General features: G+C 40.4%; 3 protein-coding genes across 6 annotated transcripts in view; 1 reads left to right on the top strand and 2 right to left on the bottom strand.

The window, feature by feature from the left end:
• Positions 1 to 24,424, bottom strand: part of NDUFAF2 (NADH:ubiquinone oxidoreductase complex assembly factor 2) — a 354,445-nt gene that overhangs the window by 189,944 nt on the left and 140,077 nt on the right. The window lies entirely within an intron of this gene.
• LOC128074290 (uncharacterized) overlaps positions 1 to 24,424 on the top strand; it is a 497,996-nt gene that overhangs the window by 180,371 nt on the left and 293,201 nt on the right. The window lies entirely within an intron of this gene.
• Positions 1 to 24,424, bottom strand: part of ZSWIM6 (zinc finger SWIM-type containing 6) — a 112,712-nt gene that overhangs the window by 73,786 nt on the left and 14,502 nt on the right. The window contains exon 1 of one of the 4 annotated variants that reach the window (XM_052670405.1): positions 19,294 to 19,557. The exons of 1 other annotated variant lie outside the window; for it this stretch is intronic. In XM_052670405.1, coding sequence (XP_052526365.1) covers positions 19,294 to 19,330 — 37 coding nt within the window. In that variant the 5' untranslated portion in view covers positions 19,331 to 19,557. Of the gene's footprint in view, positions 1 to 3,910; positions 4,125 to 5,511; positions 5,626 to 19,293; positions 19,558 to 24,424 lie in introns of those variants that run through there. 2 more of the 4 variants (XM_052670406.1, XM_052670407.1) reach the window with 2 other exon arrangements.

Consider the following 24,424-nt stretch of genomic DNA (forward strand, 5'->3'; position numbering starts at 1 on the left):
AAAGGTCATTTATGCCTCAAAGCATCAAATTAACATTTGAGGACATGAATTTTAAAAATGGCTATTTGCTTCTGCTCTCTGAATAACTAATGCCTTAAAAAGAAAAAAAGGGAAGGAGAAAAAAAGACTTAGCTAGACCCCAAAAGGAAAAATAGCCATTTCCTCAGGCAAACTAGACATTGATTTTGTGTCCATGGCAGCACAAGATGCCTGTATCTTAATTAAACCTCACAAATTAAGCAGGTAGTTGAACCTATGTCAAGCAAAAATATTGTTAAATTACTGAAGAAATACTTTTGACTGTATCAAACAACTTTCTCCCTTCCCTCCCCACATAGACAAGGTCAATACTCAGAGTGAAATCCTTACCGAAAGCAACAAGTTCCAGGCATGCTTTGCACTAACCTGTAATCTTCAACACAGCGGTGCTCTTCTTGCTAGTCCTTGCTACACTAAACCAAGTGTATACTCATAGCACAAATAAAAACATTTATAAATGTTCAGTTTTTAAAAAGAAAGACGCTGATGTGCTTTCAAACTAGATAACCATAAGCTTTAAGGACCAACATCCCTAAACATGAGTCTTTCCTTTCCTCATCCCCCCAGAAACACTCGTGGTTTTTAACTAATCCAACTAGCAACATCTAAACTAAAGACTGCATTACAAGACTTACAAACCTACAAAACATTCTGAAAGTCCCAAATACTTCTTTAAAACCAAATGAAGCCAAACTCAAGCAAGCAGGTACACTTTCAGCAAAAGCTCATACCTGGCCACCTGCTTTCCCAAGCTCTCTGAAATATGTTCAGCTGCATTGCATTTATTTTCCCCTCCCAGTAGATGGAGACAGGAATACAACCCACAGATGGAGTTCCCAGCCACTTGCAGGGCTTGGTGGCTACGGGGATTCTAATTTTCAGCAAAAAAGCTCCAAACAATAGCAGCAGCAGCTCAATGCCAGCAGCCTGCACAGCAGTGCTGGCACAACCGATGCCAACCAAGTTGTTTCACAGAAGTGGGGCAGTGGAAGGAGACAAAAGTACAAACACAGTGTTTGTGTTGGCAACCCCCCTGGGAAACGTCCCCGCCTGCCAAAAAGCATCACCCAGAATTCAGCGGAGATTGCTTTTAAGAGTTCCATTCAAATGGTAGATTATTTTTTTTTCTGTTGATGGAGACAAGCCTCACTCTTGGTAAAATCTTTCAAGTATTACCCAAATATTCCAGCCGAAAGCTGCGCCTATGCTGAACACAGAACATCCTAGGTATCTCCTTGCATATCTAAGGATCCCATTCCAGCCACGGCAAGAGTCACAAAAACTCAAACACTGCATACTATCTTAAGCAGATGACACTCAACAGAACACAAAAAATCAGCCCAGTAGTGTGAGCTCTGCAACAGTAATCTGCAGCAGCGGAAACACTGCCTGCACACTGCTAGGCCTACTTCATAGTAAACAGAATTGTAAAAACAATTGGAAAAAAAAAAGCTGTTATTTTTTGAAGACAGCAAAAAAAAATTGAGATAACAGATTTTTACACAGTCAAGGGAAGTTGGTTTTCTTCACGTTTCCACCTGTGAACAGTATCTTATTGTTTTGTGCCAAAGCAGGGAAAAGAGCAGTAAGCAAGAGAAAAAAGCAAACCGCATAAATCTTCTCATAAAAATGCTGCTTTATCACTTTCCTGTAATTGTTATTTGTTGAAATATCAATGTACGGAAAAGTATTAATACAGTTACTCACAGAAGCTGCTTCCAAACACAAAGGAATCCTTTTGTTTTCAGTGTGCAGCTTTCAGCATAAAATCCAGATACTGTGCTTTTATGTTATCAGCTTTGTAACAGATTTGAAGTAAACTTATTAAAACAGTTATCCTGTTCCAACCAGGAAAGAGCAACGATGTGGACCTAAACACATAAATCTTTTTCTATATTATTTTTAATTTCAGATAGCACCGTCACAACAGGCTCATTGGAACCTAGGTTACAGGAATCTATGCAGCTACCTGGCTCAGAGAGAACACTCTGAAGGAGCCTTACAGAGAAACAAACCCCAAATTTCACCAAGTATTTTTTCTTACAGGCCCCTCCTACATATATTACAGACCTCAAAGCATTGGGCAATGCAGATGGCACTGTATCTTCATGTACTACTGCAGTATCTCCGTGACATAAGTACCAGAGTGTGATATGACGATTTGTCAGCACAAAAGAGCTCTGTAACACATCTCAAGCGTAGTACCAGGGTACAGCATGTTTCACAGAACAAAATCGCATGTACTGCAGCCATTAGAAGCAGACGACAAGAAGGATGATAAAAAATCTCTTTAAGCAAATTCCAACTGAGCAGAATTCTGCATTTTCTAGCTTTCAGCCCCATACCAGCATAGGAAGGTACATCCATGCCATGCCAAACCGTGTCTCACTTTCAGGATGTGGAGACATTTACATTCTAAATTGGTGAAATGCAGTCTACATTTAGAAGAATAAGGTAAGATAATGAAAGACAGCAACAGCAAAAGGTCACAGTCAAAAAGCTACGAGATTTCAAAGTTAGCAAACAAACACTTTCTGCAGCAACTGAAAAGGCATTTAACACAAGTTTGAGGATTGCTCCACTCATTTAACTACAGTCCTCTGCGAATACCATTATTTCACTGTTATTAGAAGCACGAGGAGAAAAACGAAATAGCTAACGACAGCCGAGCAGCCACCCGCATTCAGCCTCTGTGGCTGCACCAGGAGCGGGGCTCCCAGAGGCAGCACACCAACATGCTTCCTGCCCGCCAGCCTCGCACCGCCCACAGGACCTCCTGGCACTGGGACTGGCTACAAAGCTGTGGTGCCTCACATCCTGGTGGGGGAAACATGGGATGCTGGGCAGACAGAGGAGAACGAAAGCTGCCCATCGTCTGCGGGAGAAGACAGGAGCGGAAGTTACATGCTGAAAATGGGATGGGACAGGAACGCTTTGTTTGTCACCCTCACTGCATCCAAAACCCATCAAATCAAGTGATGAACTAGAGCATTTTTACCCTCCTGATTCAGCAAACCAAGAGGCAGAGAAAGAAAAAAAAACAAACACAGAAAAACAACTCTTTTGCTTTTTTTTTTTATTATTATTTTTTTAAATAGAGGAATCTCTCTACCCTCACTCCAAGAAAACTGAGAAAGTGCAGCAAAGCAGAACTATTTGTCTGCCACTGTGCACTGAAAAGGACAGACAGGGCACACAGCAAACTTCCATGCTCTTTTGCTAAAAAAAATAAATTCTACAGTCACTGGAAATGTTTTCTGTTATACTTAAAAGTGATTTTTATCTATTCATAATACTCAGGAAAATAGTTCTGTTAAGTGTTGTTTTCTTACCTAAAGAAGTAGCTGCCTAATTTATTACTCCTAATTTATTCACCAGCCATGAGAGCTCTGCTCTGCTCCCTGGCTGTAGTTCACCAGATGGCGAGTCCCCAGAGACAAACCTGGTGCGGAAAAGGAGGAAAGGAGGGGAAGAAAGTGATATCTAGCAGCAACCTTGATGAAGTCATTCTTCCTGCAGACACACACAAAACTGTCTTTTCAGTTAACATCCTTAGAAAAGTGAGATAAGGATTCTTCTTTAGTTATTAGAAACCAAGACAAGGATTACAAGGATGCAGTTTAGCACCAGAATCCCTTTACTCAAAGAGTCAACACAGAGAAGGAACACAACATATTACCTAATACCCTGCCAAGAGAGGACTGCCCACAGGAAGCAGCTAACACACAAATAGCATTCATCAGAGCCTTGCTCCATCTGACTGCCACTCTGCCTCTTCATAGAGGAACACACCAATAATGCACAAAGGGGCTGCTCCTATATTGTTTTAGTGTTGTGGAAAAGTTTTAGTGTTTCATTCCTGAATATTTACATTGTCATCATCCCAAGCTGGTCATGCTGCACAGATGTCTACGACACAGGACCATTGGCTAGTAAGGGACAAAGGGAAAATATAACACTGGCAGTTAAAATATGGCACTGCAGCACTGCTCCATTTTTCTGTTCTTGTTCGCTAAATGCTGCACAGCACTGGAGTTCATACTAAGTATGCTACTGGGGGCGTTTCCATTTGGCTTACAAGAGAAGATCCTCTCATAGAACTGCATCCGAGTTTGTTTCACTGAGTCATCACGATGAGGGACTGCTGGTAGGGCAGCAGGGAGCACTGCACCTTGAAAACAGGGTCCAGAAAAGAGAATTGACACAGCAGTACAAGTATTTACCATAACAACAACAAAATACAACTACAAAAGACTGAACCTGAATTAAGGTAGAAGGAATCCACACGTAATTAATTTAATTTAATCCATCTCCATATATCAAACCTCTGTCAGCGAACTTCAGAAGTATTAATATGTGTAGTTTCATGCTGTGCCTATTCTATGTAGAAATGCAGAACTTATAACCCTATATACCTAATTCCTCTTCAATATACAGCAATTTTAAAAGCTCTGAAGTCCTATTTCATATGGCCTGTGCCATATTAAGCCAGACTTAGTCACTCTACAGCTCAAGAGGAAATCCCAGATTGTGCTCAATGGAATGAGGTGTAAAACTAGTCTGATTCATACTGGCAACCCAGAGGCTTCGTTGCAGTCATGCTATTGTATTACTGATGCTCGGATGCCCCAGACAGAAGCTGAGGCACCACTCTGGTATGTGCTGTCCAGTAGCAGTCATGAAATGTAATAATAATCTCCAGCAGACAAGACAGGAAAAGGAGAAAGCAGCGCACAGCAGTGACTCACCCAGAGGCACAAAACTCCTCAGCAGTACAGAAATCCACCTCTGATGAGATCTAAAGAAAGCCTCAGCCAATGACTGTGCTTCCAACAGCAGTTTTAGAGGTGTTTCCCACACTAGTACATCTGGTCCCTTCTGGCTGCCATATCACCTGAGAATGAACCTCATGAACTAGCCTTGCCCTGCACTAACAAGTTTTCCTTACTAACAGTTTCAACGCGCATTCTCTTCCCTCTGACTGTTTTCTCATGTGTCTTCTTTACAATTTTGAACAGGTAACTATGGCTGCCACCTACACCAGCAGTGCACTCACAGGAGATAACTGGGAAAGCAGTGAGAAGAGGGATTCTCCCAGGTATTCTCCATCTCCCTCCTCCATCATCAGTTCCACGATGCCTTCGATCCGGAGCCCTCAGCCAGCACCACCTGCTTAAAGCAAGGTGCTATTTTATACACGGCTGCCCTGTGGTAAGGAATCGGCCCAAAGCTTTGCAGCTCCTAGGGAAGCAGTGAGATCAGTTACGAGAGGAATGTCAGCACAGAAAAATAAAACTGACAGAAGAAAAACAAGCAAAATAAAGCCAAGGGAGCAGCTTCAAGGAGCTATCGGGAGACCTGCTTAGCAAGCGTCTTGACGGCCAGAATCCTCTAAGAGCAGCATTTCTCCTAAAACACAGAACGAACAGCAGCAAGTAAGACTTCCTGCACTATGCTGCCGGTAAGGCTGACCTCGAACCGCGTCTCCCTCACGTTCAGCAACCGACTACTTTCCGGCTACGATCGCGCGTTGTGCCGTTTCGCAACCCGGAGCCGCACACACGCACCGCGCCCGATCCCACCCCACGCGCCCGGACCTGGGGGCGCAGCGCCGCCCACCCGGCGCGGCCCCGGCGACGGCAGCGTGGCGGCGGGCAGCGTTCCCCGCGGCCCAGGGGCGGACGGGCCGCCCCCTGCCGCCGCCATGCCGGCTGGCCCCGGACTGAACCGCCCGTGCTACGTCAGCTGGCGGGGAGGCCGCATTCCTCGGCAGTGCCGGCAGAGCCGCCGCTAGGAAGCTTAGAAAGCCCTCAGCTGGAGCGAGGAAAGCAGAGCTTGGCCGGCGGCCAGGCGGCTGAGCTCAGCGTTTTGCAATGCACTTCCTTTTCACCGAGCCGCTTGCATAATGCCGGAGGGCCGCTCCCGACGTTAACCCTTCGCCTGCCCCGGCACGAGCTGGCGGCAGCCGGTTCCGACGCGGACACGCGTGGTCCCGTCGCCGGGAGGAGCCTGTGCTTCGTCTGTGTCCCCACCACTCCCGAAAGAGTGCATTCCTACTCGGATGCTCCGAGAGGCAGGCGCGGCCGCCCGCGGCGCTTCCAGCGCGGAGCTCCGACACCGGCACGGCGCTGCTCTACGAGCGCCGCAGGAGCCGGCAGTCGTCCGCGGCACGGCGGAAAGCTCCGCGGCACTCTTGTCCACTGAGGTGTAAGAGCGAAGGGAAATGCTACGTTGCCAAGTGCAAGTGTCAGCAACAGCATGCACCGCTCTCCTCGATAAGACACGCTCGCAATCTTCTATTTTGTAACTTTCTGTAATCTTCAAACCCATCAGGTTTAGCTCTACTTCTCAGAGCACACACACACAGAAATACGTTGCTGGCATGTGCCAGGATTTGCCCTGTAGGTGAACACGCATCCAATACACACTGCCTTACACACAGTGAGGGAGACTGATGTCAAAGCAGACAGGTGAGCACCCTAGGAAACACTTGCATAAGATTTAATAACTTCAGCTGCTAGCATCACACCACTTCCATAAGGCTGCAGACAGTATAAGCTGAAAACAAATAGTCTGAGCTCAAAGTGTCATTGCAAAATTAAAGATCAGCTAGCAAATAAACTTCAGGTATTTTGTAAAGATTTTGTCAGAACAGTTCTTAATCACCTGTCTTCCATCACTACCACCACCTCTTACTTCTAACTCCAAAGGAACAAATCTCCGTACTTCCCAAAGAAGAGCAACTACATTGCTAGATCACAGCTTTATACACCTACGTTTAAAATCACAGGCTGTTTCCTACAACGGGTATCTATGTTTCAACCAGAAAATTGTAGCTTCCCCACTAAAAAAAAAAAAAAAAAAAAAAAAATCTCAATCAGCATTCCTCAGAACTGACGCTGCTCAAGCCCAATAAAAGCTGTGGACTCTGAATCTGTAATTTGTTCAAGCTCGAAAGAGACACCATAGCACCAACCCGTGCTTCCAAGCTGTATGCGCAGGTAGTACAGGGAAAGACAGGATTCTCATTCCCTTCACATCATGTATGTAACATACAGGTACTAACAAATACCTCATTTTTCCACTACTCTCTTCATGTTAAGTTTTATAAATCTTCACAGATGGCCAGCTTGCCACCATGCAGAAATTGAATAGTTAACAGCTACAAATAAAAGCATCTTATCCAGATGTGTAACTGACACCACGATTTAAGAGCATGGAATGAATCAGATCAATGTCTTCAAAGAACCAAGGCACTTATTTGAATGAAAGTTCCCCCTTGCTACTATAACTGCCACAACATACATATTTTAAGCCAAGACAGTATCAGCACACACAGCAACACACACACAAAGAGTACATGATGGGGTGACTTAACAGTTGCTGTGGGGACAATAACTTTTAGTTTTCTTGACATTTAGAAATTCAGTCTCTGCTTTAAGCATGCAAACTATTTCCTTTGCATGTAATACATAATTGGGTTGGAAAGGATCTATTCCTTTATCTGATCTATCATTACCATGTGCAATTCACAGATTTATAACCATTAGTCTTCCCAAAATATGTCTAACAATGTCAGTTCCAAAAACAGACTACAGTGGTCTGCTGTGTAACTGACAGCAGCATTAAGGGGATTTCAGCTGAGCTTTGACTCTCCTCCTTTAGGGATCATGTGTGAGGTATGTGCGAGAACTATTAAGAATAATTCCCTGTAGGACACCTTGTTCTCTGCTATCCCAGTGATGCCCACTAAGTCACCTTAGCCAACACAAGAGAAGCTGAGGAACTTTTAGTACATCTTGTTAGACACTATGGACTGCTATAAGATTCCAATTAACAATTACTTTCTACATCTGAAGCGACCAGATAATTTAGTTTTAGCCTCATTTATAATGCTTCCTCAGGTTTATTTCAGACAGCTCCCTCAGTGAAAGCAATGTCACTTCAGTGGTTTTTACCATACCCTTACAATTATCTGAACAGTGCTCAAAATAAAGTCCTTCAAAAGTCTCTCTAAAATGATCTCATTCTTAAGTGTTTCCAGTTTGTCTAATTTAGATCAGAAATATTTTAAACATCTTTGGACTGCTTTAAAATATCTCTTCTTAGCTGCAGAGGAAAAGTTGAAAATTACAACCCCCCCTCTGGAGCATTACAAAAGAGAAATAAACATGGAGTTTCAAAATTATTTCCTAGGGTCTTATGAAGGCTGCTCCAGAATTAATGCCTCCTATTTATCTCCATGGAAACTCCTACAGATACAAAGAGCACAGTAACAGTGCTTGATAGAGCAAATTCTCAACTATAAAACACCATTTTTCAAAACAGTCACCACCAATCGCTGTGCATGTTCACTAGCAATCTACAAGAGCCTGCATACTGCACTTGTAGCAACCTGCACCAGCAGAGGTGACCCTGTGTCATGGTCACCACTGCTGAAACACAGCACCCACTGCCTCATTGTGCTCACACCCACTGCATGGACTCCATCAATGTTCAGCAAGGGTTGATGTGCCACTGACACATCTTTGCTTTATCCACATTGCCATGTCAGACACCATTCTGTCAGACTGCCTCTCTGCTGCCATCTGTCACGTGGTAACAACACAGAATTGGATACTGGTGGGAAGGTTCAATTTCTACTGCCATACCACCAGCATCTGCCTGTGACATCATGGACCGACACAGTAACATATGAGGCATTACTTTCAGAGCAGCCTTTGTATGATTTTTAAGCCTTTTGGTTTCAGAAGTAATTAATCAATTTCTAGAGATTTAAGTTGACAATTACGCAATGCTGTACAATTATGTACCTATTCAGCCATGAAACCACACATTCACATCTTTGTTCTCAGTGCCTCTTCCTCTTTCTTTTTTTACTACACCCATTTTCTTCACTATTTAAGAATAAACTTTTCAGAGCTAGCACTAACTGGTAACATGAGTTTGTACAGCATCTAGTACAAACAAGATAAAACAAACACTGTGAACAGACAGCAGGTGGATTAGTGCAGAGGCGATAGGGAAGTACTGTACTGGCAGAGTACACAAGTTACAGAGCAATCTTTCAGTCAAAGGACAACATCTCCACCAAACCAACAAAAACTTAATAAACTAATCATTCGGACTTCTTTAGATGAATAATTGTTTTTACAAATAGCTTTTTCTTTGTGACATGAACATTAAGAAACAGGAAATCCAGAGAAAGAAAACTTCTCCAACCCATGAACAAGGAAGCGAACGAAAGAAACGAAAGGACAACTCAGCATAACGATGCAGAATTACCATTTCAAGAGAAAAAAGCAATGTGGCTTTTATAACCAATATGGATTTTTATTTTGATTGCAGTTATAAATAAACTACTAGTTTTGCAATTATTCTTAAAGACAAACCATCAGCACTAAACTACACCCTCTTTAAATTTGGCAACTCTTCACAAGTTCTATTTAAGAACCAACAGAACTCCTACGGAACTCCTACACTTCATTTTTACAGACTAAGACACGGATTTCTCCTGTGAGCTCTGCACTTTCAGAAACGCTAGCTCTTCTCATTTCTGCAAACCATATTTCACTCATAGGAGGCCTATAAAGAAATAAAATAAGTTTGAAAGTGACGTTATTTCCTGACACAGTTTGTAGTACAGTGGAAATGCCCCGATACTGGATGTTTTCACAGAGCTGTTACTTTGTTAAGCTGTGGTAGACTGCCTGCTTTATGAGGGCTGAAGATGAAGGATTGAAGGCCAGGCTACTTCAGGGATTCTACAATGACCTAACGATGCTGCAAAAGGAACAACCCTTCTTCCATTTCCTCAGCCAACTTGGGTATGTTCCAGGAAGCAGAGCAGCATACAATCCTTTTTTTTTTTTTTTCTTTTTTTTTTTTCTTTTCTTTTTTTATTCTTTTCTTTCAACCAGCAGAGGCAGAAGTAGAAAGAATCTCATTCACTGAGGCTGTTATATATGCGTTGTTTGTTTGTTTGTTTTTTAATACACACTACTACATCAGATAAACTAAACCCCAGAAAGAACCTTCGAGGTAAATGGGATTGCTTTGTTGTCAGGTACTTTCCTTCCTCCACCTAAGTTCTGGGTGGCAGGCAACTGTAATTGCTCCCTCTTTCTGTTTTGTTTTCTTTGGGAAAAACTTTAACCTAATGTAATTTAAGACCTGGATAGGACAAATTAGGTGTGCCAGGTAGAAAGGGGATGCTCCTTCCTCCTCCCCAAAGAGAGATTTACAGCCTTAGCAAAAGCACAGATTAGAAGAAGAAAGGTAATAAAGCATTCCATTAATGGCTTACGATTAGCATTGGGAAATCCACAGCACCTCAGGCTAACACACCCACAGGCATGGCTTTGCCTGCCACAGCCAGCACCTGGCAACATGCAGGAAACACTGGTGCTTGTGCTTGCTACCACAGTTTTCCCACAACTCTTCTCTGATCCTACAAACAGAACTGAAGCAAAGAATTGACCAACTAGGGAAAAACAATAAACCATCTTTCAATGGATAAGTTCTCTGATCCATAACACCACACCCAGCCACATCCAAAACAAATACCTCACTTCTGCTGGCACAACAAAAGGAGAAGAATCAACAAAGAAGCCGCTGAGGGCAAGTTCCATGCATACTGACACTGCAAGAAACGTACACAAAATCACAGCCTAAGTCCTACATACATATGGACCAGTTCTCCCACTGGTCACAGCCAATGGCAGAATACTTGCAAAACTTTAGCCCAATCTTCAGAGCTACTTTAATAGGTTCTTAGCAGTTTAAAACGTATATAGCAGTAACACTGGTTCTCTCCCCAAATGTAATTACAGAGAGCTGCGAAACGGAAAGAAGCCCTGAACCCACATGTTATTTATGTTGCTGATCTGACATGAAAACAACAGTTTCTTAACATTTTTTCCTTCAGTACTACTACAGCTAATAAACCACAACACTCATGAAGCAGACTGAAACTTTCTCAAGCACTCTGAAAACATAACTGTACCCAGTGCAATTTCAAGTAAAAGACATTATGTTCCAACTTGTGTTTCATTATGACTTGGTTCAGTGCATACACGGCTTGTTTCTCTCTCACAACAGTTTTGCAAGCCTTCAGCATAGGTTAAACCTGTTCTCTTGAAATGTCAAGCCCCTACAAGAAGAGGCAGGAAGCCTATTTATAAATCAGGCTGGAGTTTACTATGGTATCTTCCAACCTTTACAGAGAGCTACTCTAGTTCAAGTTACAGTCTTTGCTACATTTTCTGCCTACAATATACCATTCATAATAAAATGCAATCGCCTGCAACTAAGCATCATCAGCTAATTACAACTGCAAGTTTAGCATCTAAAGGAGTGCCACCACAAGAATTCAAATGAGAAATAAAAATGCATGGCAATATATTAGCATGGTTCAGCAGTACAATTGTTAGAATTGTATGTAATGCAAGAAAAAACTTACGATGCTTAAAAATAAATATAGTTCATAAGCCACTAGCCAAGTATCTGTTCAAAACAGACACTCAGGAATCACCTCTGTTACTCACATTTTAATGGACCTGGGGGGAAAAAAAAAAAAAAAAAAAAAAAAAAAAAAGGAAAATTCCTGACTTTCTCAAAAAGAAAAAAGCCAGTTAAAATTTAAAGGAATAAGACTCAATGCTATCACAGAAATACCAAAAAAGGGTAATTTCATATTTGTCATCCAAGTAAAGCTACAATTACAGGAAAAAAAGAAGCTAAGACATTAGTAAAACATGGAACTTGAAGGATGTTTAAAAATCATAACAACAACAACTGTCTACAGCAGTAATGTTAGCGGTTTATAACAAAGCCTCCAGGCTCTAATTCTACATCCCAAACACTGGGTAGGGAGTTTCATTTGTACCTCAATGCACTGAAAGATTTTGGCGGCACATTAATGTAGGATATAAAATTAGATAAATAGGATGGATAAAATAGAGGACTGTCCCAAACACAACACAGTTGAAAACCAGTACTGAGGTTCCATACAGTTCAATTCAGACTGCCTTTGTGAATGTACCTCTGAGAAGGTAAGGGTGAAGATCAAAGCAGACCAGCAGCCACTGAACCTTTCACTAGTCTCCTGGAAACTTCACAACAACCAAAGTTATAGAAAGTGGCCTTGCCAAACTGAGATGTATAAATCCACTGTAATTAAGCTTCTACAAAGACCTTAAGGAAAGAAAGTGGTCTCCCCAAGATTAACCCGATTCCACACAACGGTCAAAAGAAAGGGCTCCTAAAGTACTAATACAAAATAACTTAGTAATGCTGAGGTACAAACACTTACAGAAAGTATGTCTCATTGTTCCTAAACCACGTTATTTATCAAGGATCAAGTCACGAAAATTCAGTACTGCAAATCTTTTTATTTTATTGCTGTTCACAAAAGACAACCATTTATAGTTATCTTTTCAACGAACAGCCCTTCAAGTATTAACTAGTCAAGTAACTGGTGGTGGCAATCTCCAGCTTTACCTGAAATCCTGTTACCATGTTTAATCACCATGCAACAACATGAATTATAAACTACACCAGAACTCGCACCGAGAATTCACTGTCCCACGCTCCAAGGAAGCACTGAATGCTGATGGAAGGGATGACCCTGCAAGTTATTGTAACAGGTGAAGATAAGAATGATATACAAATGAATAAATAACTGCTGTCACAAGTTTGGCAGCAGCAATATCTGCTTCCAAGTTAGAAAATAATACTTTAAGGTAGGTACGTTACCTTCTCCTGCCACAATAATTTTTTTAGAGTCACTTCCCCTTCTGTCATGTGAAATGGGCAGAGGGAAAACAAGATACAGAGAAAACAGTTGTGCTTTGGAACCAGCTCTCACACAGGTCACTGCCAAGCAGCAGATGAATCCTTCCTAGTCAGAGGGCTGCTATAGCAAAGGCTCCAGGCATTCTATGTCAAGGGCAGCTATTACATTCACTGTAAGCTGCTAGAACTTCCTCAAGCCCACACCACTGTGTCTCTGCTTTCTTTATACTTGCGTAAAAGCAGAGAGTGAACCCAAGTTTCTCAGAGGGTTGCCATACATTCCTTCAGTGTTCCCAAAACATCCTGAAGCTTCCAAAGCCAAACCAGAAACTGCTGTACTAACTGATGCATCTGTAGGCTGCTTCTGTTAGCTGTGTTCTGAAGAGATTAGAGAATAGAAGAGGCCTAAAAAAGTGAACATCAGAGAAGAGATGAGAGAAAATGCTAGACAGCATGGCAGAAAAAGAAAGCCAGAGAACAGAACAGAAAAGAGGAGAAGACTAATGAAGGACAGGAGAGAGGAGGTCCATGAAAAGGTCAGAGTGGGTCAGAGAGGTCAAGTACAGCAATATGAGCTCAGAGTACATTGGAGAAGGTTATAGAAGAGGGGACTGGGACACAACACGGGGGAAAAAAAAAAAAAGGTCAGAGAAGAGAAGATCAAAGAAAAAGGCAGCAGGACAGAGGAGAACAGGGAAGAAAAAAAAAAGAAGGCAAAAGAGATGGTCAGAGATGACAAGAGATCAGAAGATCAAAGTAAATCAAAGAAGGACATAGGTCAGAGGGTAAACTAGGGTCAGACAAGATCAGAAAATTATGTAAGAGAAGAACAAAGAAGCCATAGAAGCTCAGAGGTATGTCACAGCAGGACAGACTTGTCACAGAGGACAAGATCAGAAAACAGGTGGTTCAGCAAAACCTCATCAGGTCAACAGAAAGTCCCGAACACACTGATGTCCTCTCAGTCACTGCTTTCCAGTGACCATGACAATGAACACTGGAGCACTGGAGATAGACAATATGAACAGGAAGGGCCAAGCTTATTAGCTGCTTATTCCCCTGTCAAGGAGAGAAAAAAAAAAAAAAAAAAAAAAACCACCAACTTTACCCAGATGTTTCTACCAACAGCTCTACCAGACCAAGTTCCTTACATTCAAACAACTTTGCTTTTTGGACTAGGACGATCTATTTTCCTCCACTGGTTAGGTACTTAAATTCAAACCCATTAACATGCTCTTTAGTTCCTAAATTCCATTAATATGTCACCTCACTGTGGACTTCTAAAACAGAATTCTCTGTAATTAATTCTTTTTTTGAGAATATTATTCACACTAGCTAACTCGAGCCCAAGCAAGCTTTTCTTATTGCCTTCAGTGACTGGATTAAAGTTAGTTTTAGGCAAGATGAAATGCAGAATTTGAGTGGATGAGACTGGTGAAACCAATACTTAGCTAAGTATATTCATGGCATGGAGAGAATGTGAATGAATGAGCACATAGGTAGCTCACTCAGTAATGAATCTTCTGGCTGTACTTTTTGATACTTTCCTGTGTGTGGCACAATCCTAAACAAATTTTTTTTGCCTAGTCACCCATTACACAACATGTGAACTTAGAGAAGACTTTACGGTAATGGAAGGTAATACATTCAAGATCAACACTGTTTTTTCACATTTTATTTTTTCCTAAACATATCCTCTCAAAAGCAATAGTAGTATTTCTGCATTGCATTCTAATCAAAACATGTAGAAACAGCCCTTTAATCTCAGTCATGAACTTCTCAAGTTGCATCAGGGGAGGTTCAGGTTGGATATTAGGGAGAATTTCTTCAACAACGGTCAGGAGCTGGAACAGGTTGCCCAGGAGGGTGGTGGAGTCACAAACGCTGGAGGTGTTCAAGAAACATTTAGATGTGGTACTGAGGGATGTGGTTTAATGGAAGATACTGATGACAGCTGGGCAGTTAGACTAGATGATCCTGGAGGTTCTTTTCAACCTTGGTGACTCTATGGTTCTCCAGCACATGTATCTCCATCTGTTGTTAAGATGTCCAGAAGAACATACAGGAAGATTACAACTTAAGAGGTTCCAAGGCAACATAGGTCCACCCACATTAACATAACAGCAAGTGAATATCTGACAATTAGGTTGTGGCTATGACTTCATCCTTGCACATCCAGAAGTAATTGCTGGAAATGCTTGAGGTTTTCCATCAGGAGTTTAAAGAAATGCAGAACTTCAAGGAAAAGAGAGAAACAGAGAGCACAGGAGCTGTCAGGGAATTATGCCTGAACTGCCCTAAGTATGGACATTTTAGAACATGACCGTTTGCAAAGGAAACATTTATATATTCAAGTTCTGAGGCATGGGTTGAGGACTTGAGTCAAAACCACATTGCTCATTTGTATAAAGAACATTTTCTTACTTCCTTCTTGTTCTGCTTGGAAGAAAACCTGCAAACATTTATAAAGCTTTATCATCACTGTGCTTCAAGCTTTCTTCTCCTGTTATGCTCTCTCAGAAACCTAACAGCAATCAGGAAAGCTAGCTGTCCATGCAATTTCATACAAGCAGCAAAGTCCCACTATTCAGTTTTTAAATACATATTTTTCCCATTTCACTATAAATTTCAGAGGGCAAAAATTGCCACCTTGTGTGTTTACACAGTGAATAGAAACAGGGAAATGTAGACTTGCAGCTTGGGACCCCCTGCAGCACAATGACAGCACCAAATGATAAACTCAACTGTACATAAGATGTGTTATCCATTTCCTTCCAATACACTCATGTTCCCATTATATGTAAATTTCTATTTGTTTTTTTTCAAAAAGTGATAAAAATAAATTTGATGGGTATCACTAGAACTTATTACAACAGTTAGACAACCAGTTAAACAACCAGTATTTGCACACCACTACTGATTTGATTACAGTGTAAGTCACAAGAGAAAAGATTGGTCCTATGATACTACATTTTTGTTACTACTACAGAAGATGAAATATATTTACAAACAACAACAACAAAAAACATACTAGAACTTTGAATGCAAGGTGGCATCTTTGCCTGTATCTACTATTACCTTCTTGTCTTCCATCCATATACCAGTCTTCTATGTAAAACACAATTGGCCCGTATTTGTCAACTGTAATCCAGAAGTCAAGAATATAAAGTTGTTTATTGAAATGACAAAATTAGGAAACATACTCCTTTAAAAATATGGTAATCTCTGCCTTTTTTTAAAAAACAAACAAAAAAACTCCTGCAGTATCTACCTTGAAAAAAAAATTCTTCAAATCTCAAACAGCATGAAAGAGAGAGCAGAGAGGTGCCAGGGTCAGTTGTTCACTATTCCATTTGACAGTTATCTTGCAAGTTGAGCTGCAAACAAAAACCCCAACTTTGTGAGAAAGAAAGCAGCAAGTGGGTCACCTGCAATCAACTTCTGTTAAACAGAAATCGAAGCAAACTGCAGAAGCTATCACAACAGACAGACGGGTTACTAGAGTAATAGGGAAGAAAATACACAATCAATGAAGTCATTCTGTAACTCCTCCCAAATAAAAGCAGTACCAATTTCAACCCCACCCACTTAGGCATTGGTGCCTGTGCTGTAAATTCAAGCTTTACCACTCTTCCTCTCCAAGATGAATGGAATTGTTCCAATTACACAGACAGGGTAAATGAGGAATCTTTATTGTTTTTCAATCTAAGCAAGTGATTTTATTACATTGCTGTTTGGGGTTAAAGGTCGCGTCTGAAACTTTAAAACCAAAAGATGTTACATTGTTCTTTCATAGTTAAGTTGAAGAGTAATTAGAAGCTTCAAAAGTTAAAACTCATTCATTTCACCACAAAAATACCAATAAAACAAAAGAAACTTAAATCTCACAAACACACGTGCTCACTCATTGAGAAGGTTGGAAGAACACTCAGAAGCAAACAATTCACATTCTACTCTGAGATAGAATTACCATTCACTACCCTGAACTTCCATACTGAGAAAAGCAATTATTTAAAAAAAAAAAAAAAATCATAACCCACCAAGAACTATAGTTTAAAGAAGTGAATGGGTCTTGCATTTCTGAATAAAGCAGAATATTTTTTTCTAACCTTCAACATATGATCATTCCTTGCAGCTATCACCATGGTATCCACATCCAGGATTAAGAATGTGGCTTGCACTTCATGCATCTTCCTGCTCAAATCTCAGGAGGGAGTATGATAGAATAGTAGATACCTAAGTAGTGCACTCATATTGCTGTAGCTGTTTGTAAGTGTGCCTGTCAATATTCTTCAGTCTTGACCAAGAGATCAGAGTCCCAGAAACAGAACAAGATCAACTCTGACAAAAAAAAAACAACCAGACTAAGTAGTGACAACTCTCATCTAGACACTACTTCAGATAGTAACAACAGAACAACAGGCCTAAACTGTATTGATAACAGATCAAAAATCCTATAGCTTAAATTCAGCTGCCAGAAAACATACCATCAAGAGCAGTGAATGCCTGCTGAAAGATTCAAAAAGCCCAATACCTGCTGAGTTTTTTTTGTTTAAAAATCTCCTTTTAAAGCCCATTCTTATGGAGCAGTTATTTTTTGAAAGAAAACAGCAAGGACTGTTTTTTAAAAGACATTTTAGTGCCAACAAACATGCCTTAAGTGATTAGCCGCATAACTACTGCTGTGCTATTCACTTGTCTGCAGATTTAGGTATCAAGTACTCCATAAATCCAACTCCAAGGGTTTCTGGTGAAAACTAGATTTAAGCTCTGCAATCAGTCGTTCGCTTTCAGTAGGTTCCACATTAGCAATATAAGCCTCAAAGCACATGTAACTGATTTAAACTCAGGCTAAGGCCCAGCAACATCACCTATGTTACTAAGTCCACAGTGAGTCTATGTTCAACTACAGATGTAACAAAAGCTATGTTTGCACTAGGAATGCCCAGTGATACACCCTACAGATATGTCTTAGTATAACCCACACTCATCTTTTCATGGGAGCAACCAGGTTCTAAAACCACAAAAAAAAAAAAAAAAAAAAAAAAGCAAACTGCTACAGTTAGTCAGTCTTAATGCATATGGCTCTTCATAGGATGAACTGTGTCTCATAAACTGCAGGTGACCTTTAAAAATAGTTCTAGATGTTATATAATAAAACTTGAAAAAATACAATCCAAAACAGATCAGAATGTTTTCTTATTGTATTTTGTTATCACAAACCAATGTACCCAAAACTTCCCAATGACATGAGACAGGATAAAGCTAACAAGATGAGTCACAGACAAAGGACCTTCATTTGCAACAGGTGAAGAACACGCTACAAAACAAAAACTGAGAGAACTGGATGAGTGGAAAGTAGTATGTTCATAACAGTATCCAACCAAAGAGATCCCAGAATGACTGTGAGCCGAAGTAACACTGCTCTCCATAGACTACAATGCGACTTCAACAGCTGACAAAACTTGCCACAAGCAGGATTTTAAAAATAAAATAAAGATCGATTTTACAATAGAGATAGGTCGTTTGGATTTGGAGGGATGTACAGAACAACTACCACCCATGATCTTTCTGACAGTCAGCTCACTTTCATCGCTAATGCAGAAGAACATTCTGAATGGCATAACTCACAGATTATTGTTGAGCATGCTGTGTTTTGATAGCCCTACATACAATAAGTCAGTGAACTGTTCTAACTCAATAGTTTTCAAATATGTACTACGCCCTTTAATAAAGGAATTATAAAATGTGAAGATCTTTATTTATATACAGTACAGTTAAGTAACTGCAAAGCAGAGTAAATTAAAAACAGCATAAGAAGCTTAGGAAAGAAAAAAGGTGGCTGTAACCAATTTTAAATTATTCTCTATTGTTCAGTGAACACAGTGCATCTTATCCTCTGTAAAAGCAGCCTGTGCTCTGAAATCTGCTGTAACTAAGCTCAATGCCTACTGACGCACAAGAGGCAGAATTGCATTATTCTGTAAGATTCTACGATCAGCACAGGACTGAATAAGGTAAACAGACTGAGAGCTGCTATAACAATCTTTTTCTAATTGGTGAATTTAATTTTTTTTTTCCAATATTTGATATCACTTAAGTTCCCAATGAAATGTTGAAGACAAATGTTATTTTGTTTGAGATCGTGTAATTCAGCTAAGTTCATAATTCTTTACTCCAAGATACCTACAAAAGCATTCAATAGCAAACATTTTAAAAGAGGTAGCACATCATATTACAAGTGTTCGTTAAAGAAGAATGTTATTATTGTTGGTTTAAGACTAGTAGATTAATGATATTTTATAAACTGTTAAAAATACCTGTTTCCAAAGGCTGCACAAAGTGGTTTTTTATATTGTTCTGCACATCGAGACAATTCACTCCTAGCAAATGAACAAGCTGAATTTTGCAACACTGCATTGCTCCATTTGTGGAGTTTACTTTCTATATGTCATTTACCTCTCAGAGTAAAATGGGGCTGTCTTCTTGTTATCATGCTGCTGCACTCCAGTTCCTCTTCTTTGAGCCTGGAGGGCTCAATGTGACTTCAGACAGCGCAGCCCTCCCCCAGATCACTCACAGTGTCCATCCTTCAAAGCAGAACATGCATTTCTTCCTCAGAAAGTTCTCCCTCAACAGCATCGCTGAGTCACATGGTTGAATGTAAGCATAAACAAACAACTGAAGAGCTAAAGGAGACACAGAGCAGACCAAGGGTTTGTGGCAATGATTTAGATACAAACTAAAAATGTGGGGAGGGGAGATAAGTACAATACCATTAAAGTTATCAAAGTAACAATCCATACAAGGAATAAAAGGTACTATGGTTGTGCAAAGAGTGTTACAAAAGCAAGAGCATTGAGCTTTACAAACATCAGGAGTCACTTACTTTGAACTAGTATTGCAGGAGCTCTCCCACATAATGTCAGATGCAGGATAACTGAAGAGCTCCCAGACCTACAGGGTTTATTTATTTAATCTCATTTAGCCCCAGTAACACCCCTGTTCCTCACCACAAGACAAATCACACCACTTGAGCAAGCACTTCCTTCCCTTCATTTTAACTTGATTATTCTGCACTACAGCATTTTGTAGCCCCAAAAGCAGCAGCACATTGTTTTCTTTGATAAAAAATAACATCCTTCAAAGACAATAAGATTAAAATAAATATCTCTCCTTCAGGAGCAATGCAATTGTGAGGAGTTAAGTTTCTGGATATATTTCTGATTTGTACTCATGTTGTCAGCTGCCTTTACACTTGTGCTTCTCTAGAAAGCTTTCCTCCCCCCAGACCTCCAAAGGTCTTTGTTACAGCCAGAAGACAGCTCACTTTACCCTGAAAGCCTGAGCTTTTGTCAGCTGTTCACATAAGAAACATTTGTGGATGTATGGAAAACCTATTACTACTGATAAAAAATGAAACCTGCAAGTAGTTTCTGTTTGTATTGAAAGAAAATCTCCAAAACACTTCAGTATTTTTTCAATAAAGCTTCCTTCTCCAGCCACCCACACCAATTTTTTTGAGTCTTCAAAATCTGTCTGTGTAAATACTAGGATAAGCATAATTAACAGAATGCCAAAAATTGCCTATTCCTTCTCTACTGCTAATGTGAAATTAGCAAAAGGAACAGTCATCATCTGCACATAGGGCTAATGAAGGTTTTACTACATGTCCTGTTCTTACATGAAGTGGAAGGCTAGGTGAGCTGATACAAAATCTAACAGGGCAGACATGTATCAACTCCAAATGCTGTCAACAAATGAAAATAAAAAGCTTTTCCTATACCTCCAGGTACACACAAGAACTGCATAGCTTCAAGTGAACTGATTAAAAGCCACATATTTCCTCTGCTTGCTTTCTTTCCCACCCTCTAAGAGCTGGTCAGTTAAGATATAAAAATGTGACCAATACCTTATTTCAGACAAAACAAACTTAAAATGATGACCAAGACACAGCATATTCATCCTTTATCCTATTTTCTGAAGAAACACTTTCTTCCTAAATGACCAAGCCTGAATCAAACTACTTAAACTTTCAGCTGAGGATTCTCCACTGTGTACTGTATTCAAATATAAAAGGATTTAAAAGTTTGCTGAATGTTTTCAGCAAATAATATTTGAAAGATTTTCATGTTCAAACCATTGCATCTGCTGAGGGCAAGTTCATATTCTGCTTTCAAATGGAAGGTCCAAATCTCAAACGCCTCCCTGTTCAGGGCCACCTTCTTAACAAATGCCATGGGGTTCAATTTTGCCTGTCTTTTCTTGTTACTTCCACATGGTATGGAGGAAAAAGTAAGAGGAGGAAGTGCAATTTGAAGCTCATTGATAAGCAGTGTAGACCTGGATATTTACCAAAAGTCATCACTCCATATAGTTTCCTCTTTCTCTTTGGGAAAACAGTATTTTCCAAAACCAACACATCATTTTAATGTCTTGATTTACTGAGCATTCACAATAGGATATACCAAGAAGAGCCACTTCTATCTAAAAGCAAGCTTCATACAGACCATATGAATGAAGGGTTTCTTTAGTTTCCAATTGCTGAAGTTCTAATCATTTTACACAAATATATCTTAGTTTTATTACCATATGCAGTGTTACTCTTGGGAAAATACTCTTAACAGACATCTCTTCAAGATCGAGATCAGTCAATTTTCTGTCTTCTCCTTCTGTCCAAGCATTCCCAACTAAAACAGAGCTGATACATGCAATCTGAATCTGAAACAGATTCACCTCGATGAAAGCCCATTAAATCACTTTACATACTAAGCTCTTTTGGAATGCACTGAGCAGAAAAGTTGTTGTGAAAGTAATTTCACACATCCCAGCTTCTAGTTTGCGCAGACTTATCTTTAAAGATGGATACATTTTAAAAGACTGACGGATGAACTAGACCTGCCATCTGCACAGTGCAATTGACAAGAATACTCTGGCCTGAATTCAAATAGCGCAAGAGCAGATAAAACTGCACAAACAATTTCAGCAGTATCAGTTATTTGAATCCAACAGGACCTCTTCCTCATATCTTCAAAATTCAGAATTCAAGAGTTGTCATAGGACTTCTCTGCTGTACAGATTTGCAACAAAAGCTATACAAAGGCATGGCTGGTAGCACATTTATTGCTCTACGGAAATTGCCCTGTGGACAGTCTCCCAACAGGGACTGGAAAGTAATCCATAGTACCACAGCACATTACCTGCTGGTGGAAAGTGGTCAGCTGTCATTCAGGAAGGTGCAAAATGAAGGTCTGAGGAAGGGAAATTACAGCCATCAGCAGACAAGAAGCAGCTTCTGGCCATGCACCCACAGGCAGCATTCTCACCTTCAGATGGTATGCAGGTATTTATGTAATATTCAAGGATGGCTTTGGTAAGTTTGCTAAGTGTAAGTCAAGATTCCTGAACCAGTTTTGCAAAGTTCTGAACATATGAGCGAATCTTTATGCAAAGAACTAGGTTGAGTCCTTGTTTTCTTGGCGATAGAATGTTTTTTCCCCTCAACCTGAGCTGTGATGAGAACATTCACTGTGAACTGTCTGTTCCATACAGAAACATCAATTCCATTGAGTTTCTAAGCTTGGCATGTTTGAGGATGTTTGCTCAAGTGCAGCACACAAGTCCTAAACTCTCTTTCAAGCGTCCTTCCCTTAAAATAATATGGTTTTTTGTTTTATTACTAAGGGGAAAAAAGCTTACCCTGGATGAAAAACAAAGCTTAGTATGTGAATTTAAATACCTTTTCTACACTAACCTGAAACTCTAGCACTATTTTTACTTTGCATAAATACATTATAGAAGCATACACATCCAGTCACAGACATTAGAATTCTGTGAAGATTAACGAAGTTTACAAGCACTGCTTCTCTTTCCCCCACCCTTCCCCAAATCCTATAAGCATTTCATCCTTCCTGTAATAGCATCTCTTATACTCAACATAGCTTAGCCAAGCTACAAAACTGAACAGTTTTGTTTTACATGACTCTTTGAAGAACCTCCCATTATTTGTGGGATCGTTCTTTTTCCTTCTTGTTAACTTCGCATGAGCAAAAGCGCTTTGTATAATTGACCGCTGCAGTTCTGAACGGCCAATTTCTCCCGACTGTATTTACCTTCAAAACAACAAGGAAGAATCAGGAGTAGAGGTGGAAGGATTAAAAGGAAGACAACTATGAAATCAAACTATTTGTGACTGAAACTGAAGGACTGATACCTGACTGTTCTTCATTCACTGAGTAGACAAGAGTTTGAGCTGGTATAAACACATTTCTTTAATAAACCTGGCTTGCGGAAATCACGGTCATCTCTCAAAAGTATCATGTTAAACACTCACCTTCGGTCTAAAATATGATATGACGGAAAGGAGTCATCTAATTTTACATGAGTGTTAATAGTGTAGCAGTAAAGCAGAAAAGATAACAGACGGGTAGCTTTACCATCCTCAAATGAGAAACTGTTTCATTTAGGAGCATGGGTAAACATGCACATTAATGACAAACATCACCTACAGAAGCAAAGGAAGGAAACAACACACTTCAGATAGGATTGGAGGTCACGCAGCCTCCTTTCCAGCAGAAGACAACCAGGAAAGTACCCTGCATAAGCACAGTACCACGTAAGAGCTGTGTTTCACACATGCCTTAGACTGGAGACAGGCAGCCACAATCTTCCAGGCAGATCTGTAGAGAGTTCTAGAAAGTGAGCAACCCAGACCACTTCTTCCAAATTGAAACAGTACTCTTGAAAATGAGCCAGTGGTAAGCTTTAATCTCTGTGCAAGCAGTTGAGAAAGCCAGAGTATCCTAGCCCAGAGTATCCTAGCCCATGCTGACCTGCATAACTCCACATGATATCACTCTTTATGGTTAAAAGCCATTCCTGCCCTAAAAATTGTCTCATCATCACCAAAGTACACAACAGGGCTCCCAATGCCCTTCTTCCCTTCATCAGTAATGGTCAAGTTTAGCTCTGCATTACTTCATTCCATGGAATAGTTCACGCATCTGTTTTATTCCAGTCCCGAGGACAGATCATTTCAGTAATATCCCTCACAAACAGGAGCGGCTATCCTGAAACCTGCACACTCCAAGTTATATTGAAGTAGCAACATTCTGCTCAACTGCTGTTCTTGGAGAAGCAGTAATGATACTGGAACCCCACAAAACTATTTTAGACTGTCAGTGAGGTCCATATCAAAAGTGCTCAGTTTACTAGCAATAAGGTTTATTTCCTCCCTTGTTCCCAGCCCTACAAACTGCTTGAGATCCAGGTTGTGCTCCATTGTTTCTTTTTCATGCATTCCGACCAGTAACAAATATCATGCAAGCTAGCTGAAGTATATGACATACCATCATGACCCCACAGTCATCAGTGTGACAACTGATCAAAGCTCAAAGAAACAAAGAAAAGACTCCAGCTCATTCTTAGATGTGTTGGTTCAGAGGCCTGACCAGACAAAAAAACAAGAACACTTGCTTTACTAATGTTGTCAACAGCTATGAATGAGAAAAAACACGGAATATGTTATCTGGTTAAACAACTGCACAATAATGGGGAAAATCACCTTGAAAGCCTGTGTTAAACAAAGGTA

Source organism: Tympanuchus pallidicinctus, unplaced genomic scaffold (genome assembly GCF_026119805.1).
Source record: "Tympanuchus pallidicinctus isolate F22 unplaced genomic scaffold, pur_lepc_1.0 scaffold9, whole genome shotgun sequence".
Taxonomy (NCBI): domain Eukaryota; kingdom Metazoa; phylum Chordata; class Aves; order Galliformes; family Phasianidae; genus Tympanuchus; species Tympanuchus pallidicinctus.